The following is a 20,100-nucleotide window of genomic DNA, read 5'->3' as shown; positions in this document are numbered from 1 at the left end:
TACTGACGTGCTGACTGTTATGACTGTGAAAGTCGAGAATTACTGCAGTGATAAAAGAGGATTGTCCCAGAAATACTTGGGAGAATCTGTGAGAACAAAACATGGCTTTTAAAAGAACCTTAAAAGCTCCAGATAATAACTTTGATTCTTATAAAGTAAAATGTGCATATAAACACATGAGAAATGACAGAAAATAATCAGATTTCATTAAAGATCTAACCTGCATAAGTCACATTAGGGTCAGTGGTGATGCTTTGCTCGAAGGACATGCGCTTCTGTATGTGTGGATTCTGGTCGAGGATCTGGACGGTTATTTGTCTCCATGGACAAGGCCACTGCAGCTGATGATCATATGCACCAGATACCAAATAAACATACATTGAAAATTTTTAAAAAATGGGGAATTTAGGGGAAATAAGTGAACGCAGCCTCTTATTTGAGCATGAAGCTGCTTGCTTTATATTTTAATGTAATTGTTTTGGCTACATATTTTAAAATGATATTGCACACCTGAATAACTTTATTTCTCTTCCTCCTTTTTCTTCTTAACATCTTCCTGCTGTGGTGATCAAATACTGTTCCTGGAAATACTGACCAACATTTCAGTAATAAATGTATCTTTAAAATGATAATAATAAACTTTATTTTATATAGCACCTTTAAAAGTTGCAGCTCAAAGTGCTTCACAGAAACATATAGATAAAATACATCAAAAAAAAAAAAGAAAAAAGAAAAGAAAATATACATTAGAGCAAATTTAAGAGAGAAAGATGCATACAAAAAAAATTATATTAATTCACTTGTATGCTAGCCTAAAAAAAAGTTTTAAGTGAAGATTTAAAAACACTGAAAGGGTCAGCATGTCTGATCTCATTGGGAAGAGCATTCCAGAGTTTGGGAGCAAATGAAGAAAGAGCCCGGTCACCCATAGAACGAAAACATGTTACAATGGCACAACTAAAAAGCCAGAATCAGAAGAACGAAGATTGCATCAACCATATTATCGCCAGGTTTTGAAATGTGTGCAAATGACAGTGAAGCTCAACACTTCTCAAAATCCCTTATAACCCCATGAGAAACAATTAGCGTCTGAACAAAATACTAAATACTCACTGCACTTATAGAGTTTGTTGAGCTCAATCACATTAGATTCACTCATTTCCATCAGTTGTCCGATCACTTCCTGAAACTCAGATTGTTTGGTGGTGATCGTGGATCCACTACCGCTGCTGAAGGCGTTTTTATCAAAATGCATGACAGAGTAATAATCATACGGGGTGACGGACACGTTCTCACTGGATTTATTGAAATATCCCTCAAACCCTGAAAAGAAACACTCTTGCAGTTATTAATGTGATTGTTCATATTTCCTGTAAGCGCTCTTTAGTGACATTGACACTCAGATTGTACAGCAGATTAATACAATATAAATGAATAATAAAATGATGCGTCAACCTTTGGTGATGTTTTGATAGTTGATTGTCACATAATCATCTCTGTCATATCTCGTGTGCTCATGGGAGAATCCCAGTGCATGGAGAAACTGGTGCTCAACAATGCCTTTTCTTCCACAGTCTTTTCCGATGGAAAGAGTCTGTGCTCCAGGAGACGATGAGTGTCCGATAAACGACCAACACCTGTGAGATCAGTCAGAGATACCAGCTCATTCACACAACACACGCTCACATAAAGAGAGCAGTCAGACTATACTGACTTCATCATATGACCACAGAAAAAAAAAAAAAAGTGAAAACACTGACACAAAACAAAAAACACGCCACAGTCTGTTTAACTGTATTGGTGTGGTATTCTGTTACAGTTTGTGGTTGTATACAAAACGCATGAAGAGGAAGATATAAGAATAACAGGCAAGGAGATCCACAAACAGGTTCACAGGAAGCACAACCACACATATCACAAACAATACCAGACAACACAGAACTGAAAACACAGGGCTTATATACACAGACAAACGATGTGGGTGATTGAAACCAGGATGTGATGATTATGGTGATCCGTAACTATAGTGACAAACTAGTGGTGGGAAATGGTGCAACACAAGTCCAAAACAGAGTGCACATGTAACAGTAACATATTTCACACAACGCAATGTTTATTAGAAACCTCATGATCGACTATTTTATTTATGATCTTGTCAATGAAAGCAGCCCGAATATTCAGCTTCAAAGTTTTGCATTCCATAAAGCAAAAACTATATGGGTAACAAGTTTCTTTCAAACATGACAATGACAGGGACCCTAAATGTTTTCTAAATATACAATATCAAAATCCTCGCAAATTTGAGTCTCATTTTGTTTAGACAGAAAGCAGCTGTAATTAGGGTTGGGAACTGAGAACCGGTTCTCATCCAGAACCGGTAGTGTTTTTTGAAAACCGTGCAAGATTTCTAATAATCCGGATATATTTGAAAACTGAGTTTTCATCTAAAAACGCTCCGCGTCCACACTATCATTTTCAAACGTTTTCCAAAAGTTGCTCATCCACACTGAAACGTATGAAAACGCTTACATCCCCCTACTGCGCATGAGTAAAGCTTTGACCTGCGTCATTCCCGCTTGGTGTTTATTTACTTTCCGGCTCTTTGAAACTTTGAGGCAATGTCGAGGAAAGGCACTGAGTTTTTTTAATTGGACCGACAGTGTGGTGGAGTTGTTGCTGCAAGTAACACAGGAGTATAAAGTGGCCAAAGCAAGCGAGAATGTAGACTGGGAGATGTGTCTTGGCTGAATTGGTCATATGACTGCATCACATGCCTAAAAATGCGTCATCGTATTCAAAAGCCTCTGTTTTCACAGTCCACACTACGACGCGAAGACGGCGTTTTCAAATGTATCCGCTTTGGAGAGCGTTTTCCAAAAGCTATGTTTTCGTTGACTTAAAACGCCATCTCAGTGTGGACGGAAGGCCAAAACGGAGAGAAAAATATACATTTTCAAACGAAAACGTATTAGTGTGGACATGGCCTAAGTTTCGGTTCCGAAAACGGTTCTGGTGTGATGGGTGGTCGAAGTGCGGGAAGCGTATCCTTTCATACAGACGTCTCACATCATGAATATTATAGCAATGAATGCACTGAAAAGCCCTCGCGCGGCGCTACTCATATATGCGAGATTTCAATAGAGAGAGAGAAAGAGACGTGCCCAAACCTGCACGATTAATCTTTAAAATATCTCGATTTCATCACCCACATGATTGCCTCTGTATTAAACCTTTGACAAAAGTAAAATCGCAACATTCAAACCTGCGTTCGCGCTGCCATTGATCTGAAGAGAGTTGTAATGTGTATATAAACAGCTTCACAAACAATCTTTTCAAAAGCACAGTATCATTATTTCTGCGTGACAAATAGGCCTATTCCAATTATAACAGAAGTATACAAAAGTTTATTATTCAGATAGAAACGCTGATGTTTATGTGTAATAAATTACCTTCTGTTCTGAAAGTGACGACTGTATCGATTGCATTGTTACGCCACTAGGTGGCAACAAATTTACTGTTAAAAATGTGTCTATCAAAATCATTCTGTCAGAAACAAGTCTTTATGAATCCAACTTACAAAAATATTCTGTTTCACCTGTCTGAATCTTACAAATTTGTTCAAGCATCTTATCTAATTTGTGGTAACACTTTATAAGGTTCATTTATGAACTAACCATCAGTAATACCTTTGTTACTGTATTTTTTAATCTTTGTTAACGTTAATAAAAATACAGCCGTTCAGATGTTACTTCACAGTGCAATGTAATGTTTACTAATGTAAACAAATACAACTCTTGATTTTAATAATGTAAATGTTGAAATTAACATTAACAAAGATTAGAAATGCTGTAGAAATGCAGTTCATTATTAGTTCATGTTAATGTAGTTAACTAATATTAACTAATGAACCTTATTGTAAAGTGTATGTTAAATACAATACTTAAAACAGTATGTTAAATTAATTTTACACAAAAAGGACTGTTTGAGTCAAGTATTGTGCATTTTTCCCTTACTACTATTTTTTAATAGTTGTTTAATTATTTTAATGGAACCGGAACCGGAATCGTTAGGCAGAACCGGAATCGGAACCGGAACCGGAAAATTTCTCACGATTCATGATATGGGGAACAAGTTTCTTTCAAACATGACAATGACAGGGACCCTAAATGTTTTCTAATTGTACAATATCAAAATCCTCTCAAATTTGAGTCTCCTTTTGTTGAGACAGAAAGCAGCTGTAATACATCTGAGCAGGACTTTATTCCTGCTCATTTAAAATGGCTTTCTCCCCAGACATCAGTATGGCTGAAATAACATTCTAACGTTTATTGTTGTAATTAAGACCCCATCAATGAAATTGTTGACCATTTGACCTTTAAGGCTTAACATTGTGAAATTTAAGACATTTTGAGACTAAAAAACTGCAAGAAAACAGACAATGCTTCAGCAAAGGTATTTAACAAAGTTTAATAAACATTGAAAAATGTCTCATATAAATATTTCACATTTAAAATATTTAAATTACTTCAACTATGCAACAGCTCAGTTTTTACCAACAATGTCAAATGTACCATTTCTCACTTAATCTAGTATACACTTTAACCCAGTATGCCATAGCATAGAGCTTTATAGCTATACAGGTCAATTCAAGTACACAGAATGGATCAAGGTTAAAACATAACCTAATATACACATAACTTTCCCTCGTATGATAATGACGTGACTGGAAATAAGCAAATAGACTACAAAACCTGGACTAACCTGGCTAACGTTAGCGTGGTGTCTAACTGAAAATAACTCCTCAGGAACATACAGCAAAACACACAAAAAGACTGTAATTCCCTGGAATTCGGGACAAGATCATAAATAAATGAGTCGATCATTAGGTTTCTAATAATCATTGCGTCGTGTGAAATTATTTAGTCTTTTCTTCACCGATTTAGCGTTTTTTCTGGGCTCTCTTCTGCTATCGGCAACATGACAAAGAACGCTGATCCTGATTGGTCCTCGTGTGTGCTGATTGGCTCACGCAGATAGAACCTTAAAGAACCAAGTTAGAATGCGACTTTGTAGATAGAACCTTTTCTAAAAAAAAGTACCAAAATGAGGACTGAAATGTTGGTTCAAGTCTTGTTCTTTCTGAATTTTGACAATCCAGAAATGGTTTTGTGTCCATTCTGTTCTCAAGATTGCTCTCACTAATTTCTGTTCATCTGCAGCAGCAAGTTTTTTTTAATGTGAATTCTCTCAGCTTCACCTTTGAAGGGGCTCTATGTAAGATTTTTACTTTAATAAAGCATAAAAATACCCCGACATGTTTGCAGATATTTAGGAAATATGCTAAGTTCACCTACTTGTTTCTCAGAAAATCAATGCTACAGCCTGTTCCCATTCAGTCAGTCACGTTCGACGTTACGTCGATACTGACGTAATGGGGTCTCGCTAGGGAGCCCAATCACCTCCAAGGATACAAAACAAGCCAATGGGAATTGGCCTGTGAGATTTACATGCCGGGCCCCTCCCCCGGCATCCGGGTATAAATAGGGCCGGCATACTCACCTTCATTCATACTTTTGCTTCGGAGCCGATCGGCTGATCATCTTTCACCTCCTTTAAAAGAGTGAAATTTCAAAAGAGCAAAAACAGCAATTCTAATTGCTATAGGGACACGGTCCTGCAAACAGCAATTTTAATTGCTACTGCCTGTTTTTGTTCCGGTGGCCTGCTCGAGTCTCTCCAGCTGGTGGGAAGGCACATTCAGCGGTGGGGGTGACGACGCGCTGCCCACAGGACGGTGCTACGCCCATCCCTGGGTGCTTCGGCTGGTGAGGTATACTGAAAGAGCAAGCACGGGCGATCAGCGTCTTTTTCAAGATGGCTTTTCGTCCGTGTGTTTCTGGATGCGGTCGTTTCCTGACCTCTTCTGACGGCCACGATCACTGCCTCACGTGTCTGGGTAGACCGCACGCTGAGTCGGCGCTCGTGGATGGTACATGCCCTCACTGCGAGGGCATGTCCATGTTGGTGTTGAGATCGCGCCTCTCCTTCTTTAACACGGAGGTGAGAGGCCCCTCTGTCACTACCCCAACACCAGCGGCTGTAGCGGCCGCTGGCCAGGCTAGTGCTCTGGGAGATCTGAGGATCACGGTGGGAGCCACTTCGTCGGGTCCGTCCCCACGAACCTCCCACTCCTCAACAACACCATGTGCCGTTGAGATGCCGCCTGCTGTCGCGGGGCCCTCTTCGGGGGTGCCCCACGTCACTTTCGGCGCTCCGGAAGAGGATCGGATGTCGATCGCTGCATCGGGGAGTGGGTTGAACGGCTCAGAGTCCGATGATGACTCCGAGCTTCCGCCCTCAGGGGCGGTTGCTCAGTCGGAGGCGGACTCTGAGTTAACAGCCATGCTTGCCCGGGCCGCCGCGGGCATCGGGCTCGAGTGGAACCCTCCACCGTGTCCCGAGCGCTCGCGGCTGGATGACTGGTTTCTGGGGTCGGGCCGTAGCGCTCAGCCGCGTCCCGCCCCAGTGCCGTTCTTCCCGGAGGTGCATGAGGAGCTCCAGAAGACCTGGTTGGCACCTCACACTGCCAGACTGCGGTCTTCTGCCTCCTCCACTCTCACTACCCTCGATGGAGGAGCCGCCAAGGGATACGTGGACATCCCGCAGGTGGAACGTGCGATTGCGGTGCACTTGTGCCCGCAGTCCGCGGCCACCTGGCGGAATCGTCCGCGGCTCCCGTCCAAGGCGGGTAAGACCACGGCCGCTCTCGCTGCCAAGGCTTACTCCGCTGCTGGACAGGCGGCTTCTGCCCTGCACGCCATGGCTATTCTGCAGGTCCATCAGGCTAAAGCCCTGAAGGACCTGCACGAGGGTAGTGCTGAACCAGGGTTGCTTCAAGAGCTGCGCGCCGCGACCGACCTCGCCCTCCGGGCGACGAAGGTCACGGCACGCGCCCTGGGTCAAACGATGTCCACCCTGGTGGTCCAGGAACGGCATCTTTGGTTGGACCTGGCTGAGATGAGGGAAGTCGACAAAGCTCGCTTTCTTGACGCCCCCATCTCCCAGGCCGGCCTCTTCGGCGACACCGTCGAGGACTTTGCCCAGCAGTTCTCGGCGGTGCAGAAGCAGACGGAGGCCATCAAGCACATCCTGCCCAGGCGTGATGATGCCACCAATCCGCCTCGGGCTGTGCCTCCGTCTGCTCCTCGCCGAGGGCGTCCCCCTGCGGCTCAGGCTCCTGTGAGGTCGGAACCCTCCCATCCTCCTCGAGCCACCCGCAGGAAGGCTACGCCCCCCGCCCAGACCGCCAAACCGCCTTCTAAAAAGAAGAAGAAGGCGAGGAAGCGGCCCTGAGACGGGAGACCCGGAGGTTTTGGATGCTGCTCGGGAGACGGTGACCGCACCGCTCCTCCCCCGGGACAGGGCCCGGGGGAAAATCCTGTGTTGTTTTTTTCTGTTCCGCCGCTGGCCGCAAGGCGGTACCCACCCTTTCAATAAAAGAGCAATTTCTGAAACCTCTGGGTCACATAAGAAGGTCCGCGCTGGGGGTGAGCGAGCTTCCGCTCCCTCTCTCTCAGCCGCTCCTTCCTTCGCCACGGGCAGGGTCTTGGCGCCCCGGGAACGCACTGCCTTCCCACGCCACCCTGCCCACCATGAGCCACGTGAGTGGACCCCACTCACAGCCCCGACTTCGGGACGCACTGCCTCCCGAGTTGGGCCACAGTGCTCCGTGCTGCCCCCCCGTGGGTACTTCTGTTGTCCGGATGGTTCCACTCGTACGGAGCTTGGGGGCGTGGCTACGCCTTCCCAACCCGTCCCGTTGGCTCCTCCGGACAATCAGACTCGGCTACGCGATTCAGTTCGCCAGGCGTCCCCCCAGGTTCAGCGGCGTTCTGTTCACCTCGGTGACAGGGCCCAACGCCTCTGTCCTGCGGGCGGAGATTGCGGTTCTTTTGGCGAAGGACGCAATAGAGCCTGTCCCTCAAGCCGAGATGAAGTCTGGGTTTTACAGCCCTTACTTCATAGTACCCAAGAAAGGCGGGGGGTTACGGCCGATCCTGGATCTGCGTGTCTTGAACCGGGCCCTTCACAAGCTCCCGTTCAAGATGCTCACCGTGGAACGCATTCTCACGTGCGTTCACGCCCGGGATTGGTTTGCAGCTATAGACCTGAAGGACGCGTACTTTCATGTCTCGATCCTCCCTCGACACAGACCGTTCCTACGGTTTGCGTTCGAGGGGCGGGCATATCAGTACAAGGTCCTACCCTTCGGGCTGTCCCTGTCTCCTCGCGTCTTTACCAAAGTCGTAGAGGGGGCCCTTGCCCCGCTCAGGGAAGTGGGCGTTCGCGTTCTCAACTACCTCGACGACTGGCTCATTCTGGCCCAGTCCCGAGAGCAGTTGTGCGAACACAGGGACCTGGTGCTCAGTCACCTCAGCCAGTTGGGGCTTCGGGTCAACTGGGAAAAGAGCAAGCTCTGCCCCGTGCAGAGCATCTCTTTTCTCGGTGTGGAGCTGGACTCGGTCAACATGACAGCGCGTCTCACCAACGAGCGTGCACAGTCGGTGCTGAACTGCCTGAACTCGTTCTCGCGGAAAACAGCGGTCCCACTGAAACAATTTCAGAGGCTCCTGGGGCATATGGCATCCGCAGCCGCGGTCACGCCGCTCGGATTGCTCCATATGAGACCGCTCCAGCACTGGCTTCACGACCGAGTCCCGAGGTGGGCATGGCACCGCGGCTCACTCCGTGTGGTCATCACACCGGAGTGTCGCCGCACATTCAGCCCGTGGTCGGACCTTGCTTTTCTACGGGCCGGGGTGCCCCTAGTACAAGTGTCCAGGCATGTTGTTGTCACAACAGATGCCTCCACCACCGGCTGGGGTGCCATATGCAGTGGCCAGTCGGCGTCGGGCTCCTGGACAGGACCCCGTCGCCATTGGCATATCAACTGCCTCGAGTTGCTGGCAGTACTCCTTGCGCTGCGCCGGTTTCGACCGCTGTTGCAGGGCAAGCATGTACTGGTCCGGACGGACAACACATCGACTGTGGCGTACATCAACCATCAGGGTGGTCTACGCTCCCGTCGCATGTCGCAACTCGCCCGCCATCTCCTCCTGTGGAGTCAGCGCCGACTCAGGTCGCTGCGCGCCTCCTACATCCCGGGCCAGCTCAATCGTGCGGCCGACGCGCTCTCACGACAGCTCACGCTCCCGGGGGAATGGAGACTCCACCCCCAGGCGGTCCAGCTGATATGGAGCCGGTTCGGGGAAGCACAGGTGGACCTGTTCGCTTCTCGGGAATCCGCCCATTGCCAGTTGTTTTATTCGCTGACCGAGGGGACCCTCGGCACGGATGCACTGGCACACAGCTGGCCCTGGGGCCTACGCAAATATGCGTTTCCCCCAGTGAGCCTCCTTGCACAGACACTGTGCAAGGTCAGGGAGGACGAGGAGCAGGTCTTGCTAGTTGCGCCGTACTGGCCCAACCGGACCTGGTTCCCGGAACTCATGCTCCTCGCGACAGCCCATCCCTGGCGCATCCCCCTGAGGAAGGACCTCCTCTCTCAGGGGCACGGCACCATATGGCACCCACGGCCCGATCTGTGGAACCTCCACGTGTGGTTCCTGGACGGGACGCGGCAGACTTAAGTGGCCTACCGCCCGCGGTAGTCGACACTATCACTTCGGCTAGAGCCCCCTCTACGAGGCGCGCCTATGCCATGAAGTGGAGTCTGTTCGTTGAGTGGTGTTCCTCCCGCCGGGAGGACCCCCGGAAATGCCCGGTCGGTGTTGTGCTTTCCTTCCTTCAAGAGGGTTTGGAACGGAGGCTGTCCCCTTCCACCCTGAAGGTCTATGTGGCCGCCATCGCAGCGCATCACGATGTGCTTGATGGCAAGTCACTAGGAAAGCACGACCTGATCATCAGGTTCCTCAGAGGCGCCAGGAGGTTAAATCCCCCTAGGCCTCGCCTCATTCCCTCCTGGGATCTCTCCATCGCCCTCTCGGGCCTTCGGAGAGCTCCCTTCGAGCCCCTCGAGTCAGCTGAGCTGAAACATCTGTCTCTCAAGACAGTGCTCCTGACCGCGCTCGCCTCCTTCAAGAGGGTTGGGGACCTGCAAGCATTTTCGGTCAGCGATTCGTGCCTGGAATTCGGGCCGGCCTACTCTCACGTGATCTTGAGACCCCGGCCTGGATATGTGCCCAAGGTTCCCACCACTCCCTTCAGGGACCAGGTGGTGAACCTGCAAGCACTGCCCCCGGAGGAGGCAGACCCAGCCCTTGCGTTGCTGTGTCCCGTTCGTGCCCTGCGCGTTTACGTGGACCGCACGCAGAGCTTCAGAAGCTCTGAGCAGCTTTTTGTCTGTTTTGGAGGTCAGCAGAAGGGAAAGGCTGTCTCCAAACAGAGGTTGGCCCACTGGATAGTGGACGCCATCGCCTTGGCGTATCAGACCCAAGGCGAGCCGTGCCCCCTCGGGTTGCGAGCTCACTCCACTCGGGGTGTTGCTTTTTCCTGGGCGTTGGCGCACGGCGCCTCTGTTGCAGACATCTGCAGAGCTGCGGGCTGGGCGACACCGAATACATTCGCGAGGTATTATAACCTCAGAGTGGAACCGGTGTCCACCCGTGTGCTTTCTACTCGTAGATAGCCATGGGTGTTCGCTTGCTGTGCCATTTCCCTCGGGAGAGGGAATGCGTGCACTTTTCCCACTCCTCAGTTCAGTTCCCCATAACGGCGAACCCTGTGGAGTTCCTCCTGCATCCTGCGGCGGCCAGACGTGGCGGAGGCGTCCGGCGCTAGGTCCAGTACTTGTGTGTATGCCCGGTTGGTCTGCCCTTGTACTGGGCTAGATGCCCATATGCTGTGATTCCCCTCGGGTAATCCCATATGTGTTTGTCCACGGTAAGGTTTCCCTGATGGTAAACCCGTGTCTTTCCCTGGGCGGCTTCGCTTTGCCCCGTCTCTGATTGCTAGTCGTTCCTCCCGGAAGGTAGGACCTACATCAGAGATCTTTCATATGCGTTACTGTTCTCTGACCAGTCCATATGTGTCTTCCACACGTTACCTCCCTTCGGGCAGGGTGTGGTCTCCGTAGCCTTCCCCTCCTCGGGGAACGCTTTCCTGGCGTTTTTGTCGTTGCTGAAAAACGAGGGATTGAGTTCCGAAGCACTCTTCCCCGTGGGGTAGGAACAGCAGCTTCGACTTCTCCACGGTAACGCCCTGTCCTCTCCATCCCACCGGTATGGAAGACATTCCTGGGCTTGCTCTGGGCGCTGGAGGGTTGCGAGTATGGGCCGCATTTGCATTTGGCACGCCTCAGCCTGCCAGCACCTGCCTCCCTAACACTCGTAACGTGGTTTAGTTGCTATGGCGTTTTCCACGGGACCCCATTACGTCAGTATCGACGTAACGTCGAACGTGACTGACTGAATGGGAACGTCTAGGTTACTAGTGTAACCCCCGTTCCCAGAAGGAGGGAACGGAGACGTTACGTTCCCCTGCCATAGCTTTGAGCCACCGCTGAGCGGCCAGATACCTGTCTCGGCTCCTCAGCAAAAATATGAATGAAGGTGAGTATGCCGGCCCTATTTATACCCGGATGCCGGGGGAGGGGCCCGGCATGTAAATCTCACAGGCCAATTCCCATTGGCTTGTTTTGTATCCTTGGAGGTGATTGGGCTCCCTAGCGAGACCCCATTACGTCAGTATCGACGTAACGTCTCCGTTCCCTCCTTCTGGGAACGGGGGTTACACTAGTAACCTAGACGATATTCTACTTTGAAATGTGCGTTCCGTGTCGGAATGTCTGTCTTTGTTTTGTTCTCTGTGAAACCGTGTGCTGCAGTTTATCCAATAGTATTTCGACATCACAGGTTGCCAGTTGGCGGAAAACACGCGTATTGCAACCATGGAAACCAGCAAACAAACTGGTTCAAAGAATCGCAGATTCTACTTGACCTAAAAAGCCTCTGCATCCATCTAAATATCTCTATGAACGACAGCATATTAAAACACAGATAAATCAACTCATCAGCTTTCATTGAGAATTGCGCTCCCTATTGTTCCTCCGTCTTTGAATGAGGGGGCGGGCCAAACAATATTTTGAATTTGGACTGCAGTACCTATTTCGACCACTGGGTGTCATTCCTACATAGAGCCCCTTTAACACTTCCTTTTCACTACTGCTAGTGTGTCTTCAAAATGTAAGGCCTTTTGAATGATCTCTTTGGCCAGAAACTTCCACATTAACTAAAAACGCAGTCTGTATTTTTGTCAGGTTCTTCCAATATGTGTAAATCAAATTTGGTGCATCCTGGAAATTTACAGCTGGCCTTTCCATTCCAGTATGAGCACAGCCTCTTTCTTGACTGAGACTAAAAGACTTTATTATTTGAGAAAGCCAGAACACAGTTGATCATCTGACCATTTTTTCTGACAGTATATCTGTCCAGCCATGCTGCAGGATTCTGTAGCCTCGTCTTTGGGTGGGTTTTATTTTGCCCCTCTCATCGTCTGATAGCTTTATCTGAATTTCAGTGGGGCACTGTGTAGTCTGTACCTCTCTTTCACTCTCATGTTTTTCTTGCTCTTCCAATGCTTCAGTGTTGAAAGACTGATCAGAACTGTCAAAATGAAGTTGTAATGGTCTACTTGTTTTCTTTATGGGACAGTCCGGACACAGCCACGGTGGAATCAGTGCTTGAAATCCAACGCACCTCTGGTGGAACCAAACTTTCACTCTATCACACTGAGCATATAAATATTGAGACGCTTACAAACACAATATTGCTGTTCATCAGACTCAGATTTTGGGATTGAATGCTCAGCCTAATTAGGAAAAAGGGGGGAAATACAATCATGAATACATTAATTACATTCAAACACATAATTGATGGAAATGATCGTTTACATTTGCATATGTAAGTCATAAATTAAATGTGTTAATTAAACGACAGAAACTGCAATAAAAGCAAAACCAAAAGATTTTTACAGTTCTTAGCAGTTAAACTGGAAACATCTACCTCTGGAAATGTGGGTAAAATTGCTCATAATGTTCATGGTGACACATGGTCAATTGGGCACAAAGTTGCCTCAAATTGGGCACACTGGACATAAGACACCAATGAAACTTTAACGACCCCAAATGGCTTAATAATGTAATGTATCTTCAAACCGTAGTGTTAGATTAAGTCCATAACTTCAAAATGGCACAGTAACCAACAGTTCTTTCAATTCAATACCATTTAATTCACATTCACTTTTAACTGTACATATTTCAAAGCAGCTTTACAGAAAATGCATGTTTCTACGTTACAAAATCACAATAGTCTTTTACGAGATGATAGCAGAAAGAACAGTTGTAAGATAATACAGCTATAGTATGTATTTAAGCAAAAGTAGTGTGCATGCAAAGCAACAGGATAACATGATAATGTTGCAAAATCATCAATGTTTGATGTTCTGGAGTCCTTATTTTAAAGGTGTTGGGTTATCCGAAGTCTTCATAACAGGCTGGATCCAAGCTGGAGCTGGTGTAATGTCTAGTTGCCTTGTGATATTGACATTTATAAAGATTGTTTTAATTAAGTTATTCAATTGATTCATTAATGCGTTCAAAGGATGATGTGCAATAATGTAATTACATTTTATATACCTTTGTAATTTTACAGCCATTTTCTCTTATATTTTAGTGTCATTTACATTTCAAAATTGTGTATTATTCTTTTCTGAAAATAGACACAATACTAATAGCAACAGGGTCCCTGTTTTTCGTGGAAAAAAGCACGTCCATTAAGCTGAAATGTTCAATAATTGAAAATTAGTCTATACCGTAAATTTTGTGCCTTTTATGTTTTTTCAGTCTATTTTCGCTCATATATCAGTGTTATTTGCATTTCATTCGTTTATTCTGAAAATAGACAGCGTTAGCGTCGGTTCTGGCAGGTCACGTCATTCAAGCTCGCATCAGCTGACTCCCATGTGACTCACGTCTACCAATAGGAATACGAGGCCTATCAAAGCATCCATATATAAGCTCCTCAGTATTATCAGCAGCTATTGCATTCTCAGGAGCAAATTAAATGGCGAATTCGACAGGCAAAAAAGCATCATCTCACTAGGAATTGTGCAATCGGGAATTTAGCAAGAGGGATTCGTTCCTCGCATGGATTTCACCTCTCGTACACGTGAATTCGCTGCATCGATCATAAGCCGACTGATTGGAAATGACTGAGTTAGCATTGCTTCTCGCATCGCTGTAATTAAACATGGACATTTACGTCACAACCGGCGATTTCACTCTCCTTCATCTCTGAAAGTTTTCATAAGCTAAGCTAAGTTCCTTTTAATGCTGTTGTTCAACATGCTAAAGCTTCAGTGCTGCTTTGGCTTCCAGTCCTTCTCAGTAACAATATTTGTGCAAAGCTTTTGCAATCGTATTTGGCGATGGTCATTACTCATCTGTTGTCACTGGCAATTGGCTGCTGGTCACACAACAGAGCATCCATTCTGTGCTGCTATTATTGTCTTTCACCTTTTTGTAACCATCTTCTAGTCTAGGCATTTTCTCTGTACTTTTTCTGGCTCAAATGTCTCACTGAATTGACTGGACAGGTTAGATGCCATGTCCTTCCACAACATTTTTTTCTTTCCTCTTGACATTTTTACTCTATTCTGTTGTTTATTTCGATTTTTGGGAAGTTCACCCTCTTCCTCCAGGTGCTGCCGCATTAAATCAATGAAGTACACTGTTTCTGCCTGGTGAAGCCACATTTGGTGGGTATTGAGGTCTGTCCACTTGTAGTTGGTTTTAACTGCTCTCTCTCCATGTCCAGCCTCTTCTAGGTAAGAATACAGAAATAGCACTTACTTCTTGGTAAGTAAAGTTAATTAAATATGTATTGTACTACCATCTGCTGATGCATTATAATGCAAATTAAATGGTTTTTAAGTTTCCAAAGTATGATAGCACTGCCTTGATTCATTTACTTTGCAAGTGAAATGATTTTAACTGTTCAATGGGTGTTTAACAATGTTAAAAGTGCTTAGTAATTTACTTTCCTTAGCTGGATAAATAATGGCATGCAGAGCGTCTTCTCATCCATGAAATATCTGTTGTCACCCTGTCTCTGGTATAATGTCCCAGTGAAATTTGCAGATTTATGCTCATCTACATAGAGCTGCATCTGAGAGTCCAAGAATACTAAATAAACACAATAATGAGCTTAAGTTGATTAATCATCCTCTGCTGATATTGTGTCAGATAAAGGAGACATATAATATGTGTGCTGTTGGAGGAAGTCCAGTATTAGAGCCAGGATCTTATAGTTGTTTGGTTGTTAAGCCCTTTCATAAAAAGCCTCCCATTTACTGGAACAGGAAAGTGAAAGTGAAAGGCCTGTTAGTTAATCAGTTCATGTAACCACATGAACCATATTAACATGTGGGTCAGGCACTATGTGCATATACTCTGATTATCTTAGCTGTATGTATGTTTCTATCATAAACATGAAATAAAATTATCTAATGTCTCATTTTGTTAAATGTCAGTTTTAATGAACAATAGAAGCTATTTGAAAAGCTTTTTAGACTTTATAATACTTTTCAATCAAATGCACAAAGTCAGCACCTTACAATCGTATATATATAAATACATAAAGTTGTGAAACTTCACTTTGCCCTCAGCTAAAACTATATGCCCAGGAGCAAATTACAGATCAATGAGACCAAAGGAGATCGCCTGGATCTCACATCTCCGAAAACATCAGAACACATTTTCAAATAGGCTCTATCTTTATAAATAAACTTCAGATTTGAGCTTTAAACAATTGCACTCCTGCCTGAAAAATGCTTAAAACTACAGTTCATGACACAATAACAGTAGCATTTTTAAAACTGCAGGTTTTCTCCTCCACTATTCTGCCCTACAAAAGGCAAAATGCAGTAAGACGCCTTTAAAGTTTTTATAACAGCCAGTCATAGATTAGTGGTAATGCATTTATGTAATGCCTTCTCAGGAAGAAATTGTTATAGATAAAAACCATGACCACTGATGTGACCTTTGACCCCCCAAAATGTAGATACTGCTGAAGCTCAAACGTGCTGCGTAACATGAGAATGAACCTCATTGTTTACTTATGGGTATGAAACGACATGAGGGTGAGTAATTAATGACATTTTTGGGTGAACTAACCTTTGTTTTACATCTATGAGTTATCCAGGAAAAATCTGACACTGGATTACTAGGTACAGAGTTAGCTACTCAGGTTTAAGTGCTTCATTAAAAGACTACTGTATATTATTATTAATGTTTTTGTTCTTACACTACAAGAGTCAAGTATACTGTGTGTATGTGCATATTGACTATATTATGTGAATGTAGTCCGTATGTGATTACAGCTGTATTGTGTAGTTTATTGGGGGTATTATTTATTGTAACCGTTCAAAAGAATGCCTGAACACTTCCTGTATACTCCTTCATGAGGTTTTCATAGTGATCTGAGAATGCAAGTTCTCCAAGTTGAGATGGTATTGTTCTGTAGAAGAAATTAAGAAGAGACAGAATTGCAAATCACCATGCTATAGAGGAAATTATTCACAAGCATCATATCATAAACACAAATCAAAACCTTGTCAATGTTTATAAATGTTTCGTTCTGCAACTCCCTTTTTTTTTAGTAGATGCTGGCCCGTTTGCTTCATCCATTTTTGGTCTGAATCAGTTTCTAGTAAACTCAGCAGCAATCTAGAGATTTAAGAGACATAACACATCAATAAGGATATCTTTCATTTTTACAATTACATTGAGGGTTATTCAGTGACATCTGAAGAACAAAAAGCATTTAGGCTACCTCCACATGGGCATGAATAACTGAACAAGAACATTGTAAGCACTAATCTATAGTGCTTCAACAACTGCAATATAGCTGACACTGTTATTTCACAGTCCTTACGTTTCCACATGCTTGTGAAACATGAGTTAGCATAACTGACTAAAATAGAAAAATACTAGAGAAAGAAAACCTAGTCTAAATATAACATCAGCATAGCGAAACACCAAAATAAATCAATAACTTGAAATAAAAAACTAAAAAACTCTGGACACCTAAATCACTTTTTCTAGGCAATATTTATGGTAAAGAATTTTTATAAAATATTCATACCTGACAGAGACACCCACATCTTCCAAAGACTTTATATACGAAGGGACTTAGCATCTTCCCCTCACTGTGGTTCGTCTGTCTTCTGTTGTTCAGCAGCTATGGCTTTCATTAAGACTTTCATGCAACCACACAGAGATCTGCGAGTCACAGCACCAGTGTAACCCCTCCTGTTCAAACCGATCACTCAAACCCAGGGCCGCCAGAGTCGGGCTCTCTAACAAGGAGGCTACAGACCGCAGTCTCTAGTGTCAGTCGCTACAGCGCCTCTAGAGATCAGGGGAGTGACACAACTTTTACTGGCTTAAGTCTGCTACATTTGCACTGACCTACATTTGCACATCTTGCACTAATGCAGTTAATGTGTCTATTTTTATTCTTCCTAAAATTGTTTATATTTATACTCACAGTTATTCATATTATATTATTTATAATAAACTGTAAAATAAATACTAAAAAATAAGTAAAAAAAAAAAAAAAAATATATATATATATATATATATATATATATATATATATATAGAGAGAGAGAGAGAGAGAGAGAGAGATTTTTTTTTACTTTTACTGATAAGCATAAGAGGATATAATTAACAGAATCTCCCATATTAGATTTGGTTCAAACTCTTTCTTTCTTTGGAAATTATTTTTAAATAGCATATCACTGACCAACATGCGTTTAAATATGATATATGTTCTATTATTTGGATGTGAATTTCTTTGCACTTCTGTGATTTTATAGCGTTTGAACGGGACTTTTATTTTGGAGTGGAGATGTGACATCACAAGGCTGCGCCGCGCTCCTGCATCTGCTGTGATTTGGCTGAGGAAAGGTTTGTTTTAAGCATTTAAAGTGTTGGAAACTATTCAGTCAATTTTATAGTTACCTATATCTTTTAATCAGTGTATCATAAACATGAGTCCAGCTACTGATAAGTACTGATAAGAGAAACGGAGCACTTTCAGGAATTTCAAGAACTTTTCAAGAGCTCGAATCACTAAAACATTGATGACAACTGCTGGACAAACAGTGTAAATGCAACGACAACGACAAACGTGTGTAATGATAACTTTTATTTACTAATAACCAGCTGCACATATTTTGATGAAAGTATATCTATTTAATATAATCTACAAATCAATAAGTGTCTAAATATGAACCCATTAGCCTATATATGTTGTGTTCTTTTAATCATTTTTAATGTTTTTTTTTAGTGTTAGTCTAATCAGATCATTTAAGTCCATTACTCTCTCTCTGACTCTCTCACCAGTGCACTGAACTACTGAACTAGATCTGATTGAGACACACACAGAGATTTAGATTGGATGTGTTTTTCTTTCTGTTAATTATTTTCATCTTAATCATGACAGAGTGTCCAAACACACAGAGAAACTCCTGGTGAAGCAACTGAGATCCGTGTGACACACTATTATATTATGGAGTTTATTAAAGAGGAGAGTGAAGACGTGAAGATTGAAGAAACATTCAGAGTCAAACATGAAGAAACTGAGGAACAAACAGGGCAGTGTTTCCCAAAAGCATCGTAAGCCTAAGTTGATCGTAGCTCCATTGGTTTCAATGGAGCTACGATCAACTTAAGCTTACAATGCTTTTGGGAAACGCTGCCCAGGTTGGTTTCTCAAAACTGAACTCAGTCATTTGATCCTTATTAACATGTCCAGCTCTACAGAAATAAATGATATTTTTGAAGAGTGTCTTAATTATAGAGGTTTTATTTGACATAAAATTATATTACTTATTAATAAGTTGTATTTATAAAATTAATTTATTTACAAATGTCATGTTTGTGGTTTTCATATGTCATGTAGCCTAGGTCAGCTCACGACTCATGATTTAATGACATTAATTACAGCTTTATTCATTCAGATAAAGAATTAACATGTTATTTGTTTTACCTTCCTTATTGTCAGACTTGGAAAATATATCCAACAGCCTTCCTTCATTTGACAGTGTGGTAGATGTTCCTCTACATACTTGACTTAAATTAAACTGGATGTCCCAGACACCTATGAATTTAGACTGGTGTAGCATATGCACACGTATCAGGATAATCAATAAACTTTGGAATGCTCAGAACGCTTTTAGCATGCTGGACTGTGTTGTAAAATCTCATCTTGGCTCCGACCGGTCTGCAAAAGACGAGCCCACTTGACAACTTTGTGGCTTGGCCGAAACTAAACAGAGATGCCCACCTCCAGCTCTTGGGACATCAAAGGGCCCCTCCTGTAGACTGTGCCAGATCACATTCCACACACACACACCCCACACACACCCCACACACACACACACACACACACACACACAAAAACACACAAACATGCTTAGAGATTGTATACAGCTACTCTTAAAATATGACTGTGCCAAAGTGTACCCGTCATATTTTAAGTGCATGTATGCTTCCTAGTGTTTAGACTTAGTATAAATGAGTGTATTTGTGCTAGTGTTAGTTTAATGATGGAATTTTGTCTGTAAACCATAACTTCTTCTACATGTTTTGTTTATATGTCGAGTTTAGATTCATTTTAAAGCTATCTCCACGTCTCATTCACTGAGATATGTCACATAGCTGACAAATGCATTTTCCTATGTGTTTAATGATACTGTGAAAAAAAGTACTCCATCTCGAAATCCGATCTGATAGTCATAAATTCAGCTAGGAGACAAGACAAAGAAAGAGCTTGCCCGCCAATTTTGCACCAATGTCATTGGCTATTGATCACTGTTGTGCTATATGATATTGTAATATTTACAAACTATACTCCTCTGATTATAAGTTTATTAAAGTGTCGCATCACAATACAATAGCAAAATATTGTATAGTATTTTTATGTTACATTAATACCCGTGCGAGCTGTCTCTTTAATACCGCGCGGTTTATATACATCTTGCCACTGATTGGGCTGACATTTCTGACACACCCAC

At 43.9% G+C, this 20,100-nt stretch overlaps 1 protein-coding gene and 1 long non-coding RNA gene across 2 annotated transcripts; both read right to left on the bottom strand.

Moving 5' to 3' along the window:
- Window positions 1-39: 39 nt before the first annotated feature.
- LOC125244381 (meprin A subunit beta-like) lies at window positions 40-1,645 on the bottom strand (the record flags this gene model as incomplete). The annotated part of the gene is made up of 3 exons (XM_048154472.1): window positions 40-86; window positions 1,114-1,323; window positions 1,456-1,645. Coding segments are annotated over 3 exons (447 nt in total), but the record flags the coding sequence as incomplete, so codon positions are not given.
- Window positions 1,646-14,695: 13,050 nt separating this feature from the next.
- On the bottom strand, window positions 14,696-17,373 carry LOC125246395. The gene is made up of 3 exons (XR_007179841.1): window positions 17,163-17,373; window positions 15,057-16,744; window positions 14,696-14,840 (listed from the first exon to the last, which is right to left on the bottom strand). It is a non-coding gene; the product is annotated as an uncharacterized LOC125246395 (long non-coding RNA).
- Window positions 17,374-20,100: the final 2,727 nt, after the last annotated feature.

Source organism: Megalobrama amblycephala, linkage group LG14, assembly GCF_018812025.1.
Source record: "Megalobrama amblycephala isolate DHTTF-2021 linkage group LG14, ASM1881202v1, whole genome shotgun sequence".
Lineage (NCBI taxonomy): Eukaryota > Metazoa > Chordata > Actinopteri > Cypriniformes > Xenocyprididae > Megalobrama > Megalobrama amblycephala.
This window is presented reverse-complemented; position numbering and strand designations above follow the sequence as displayed.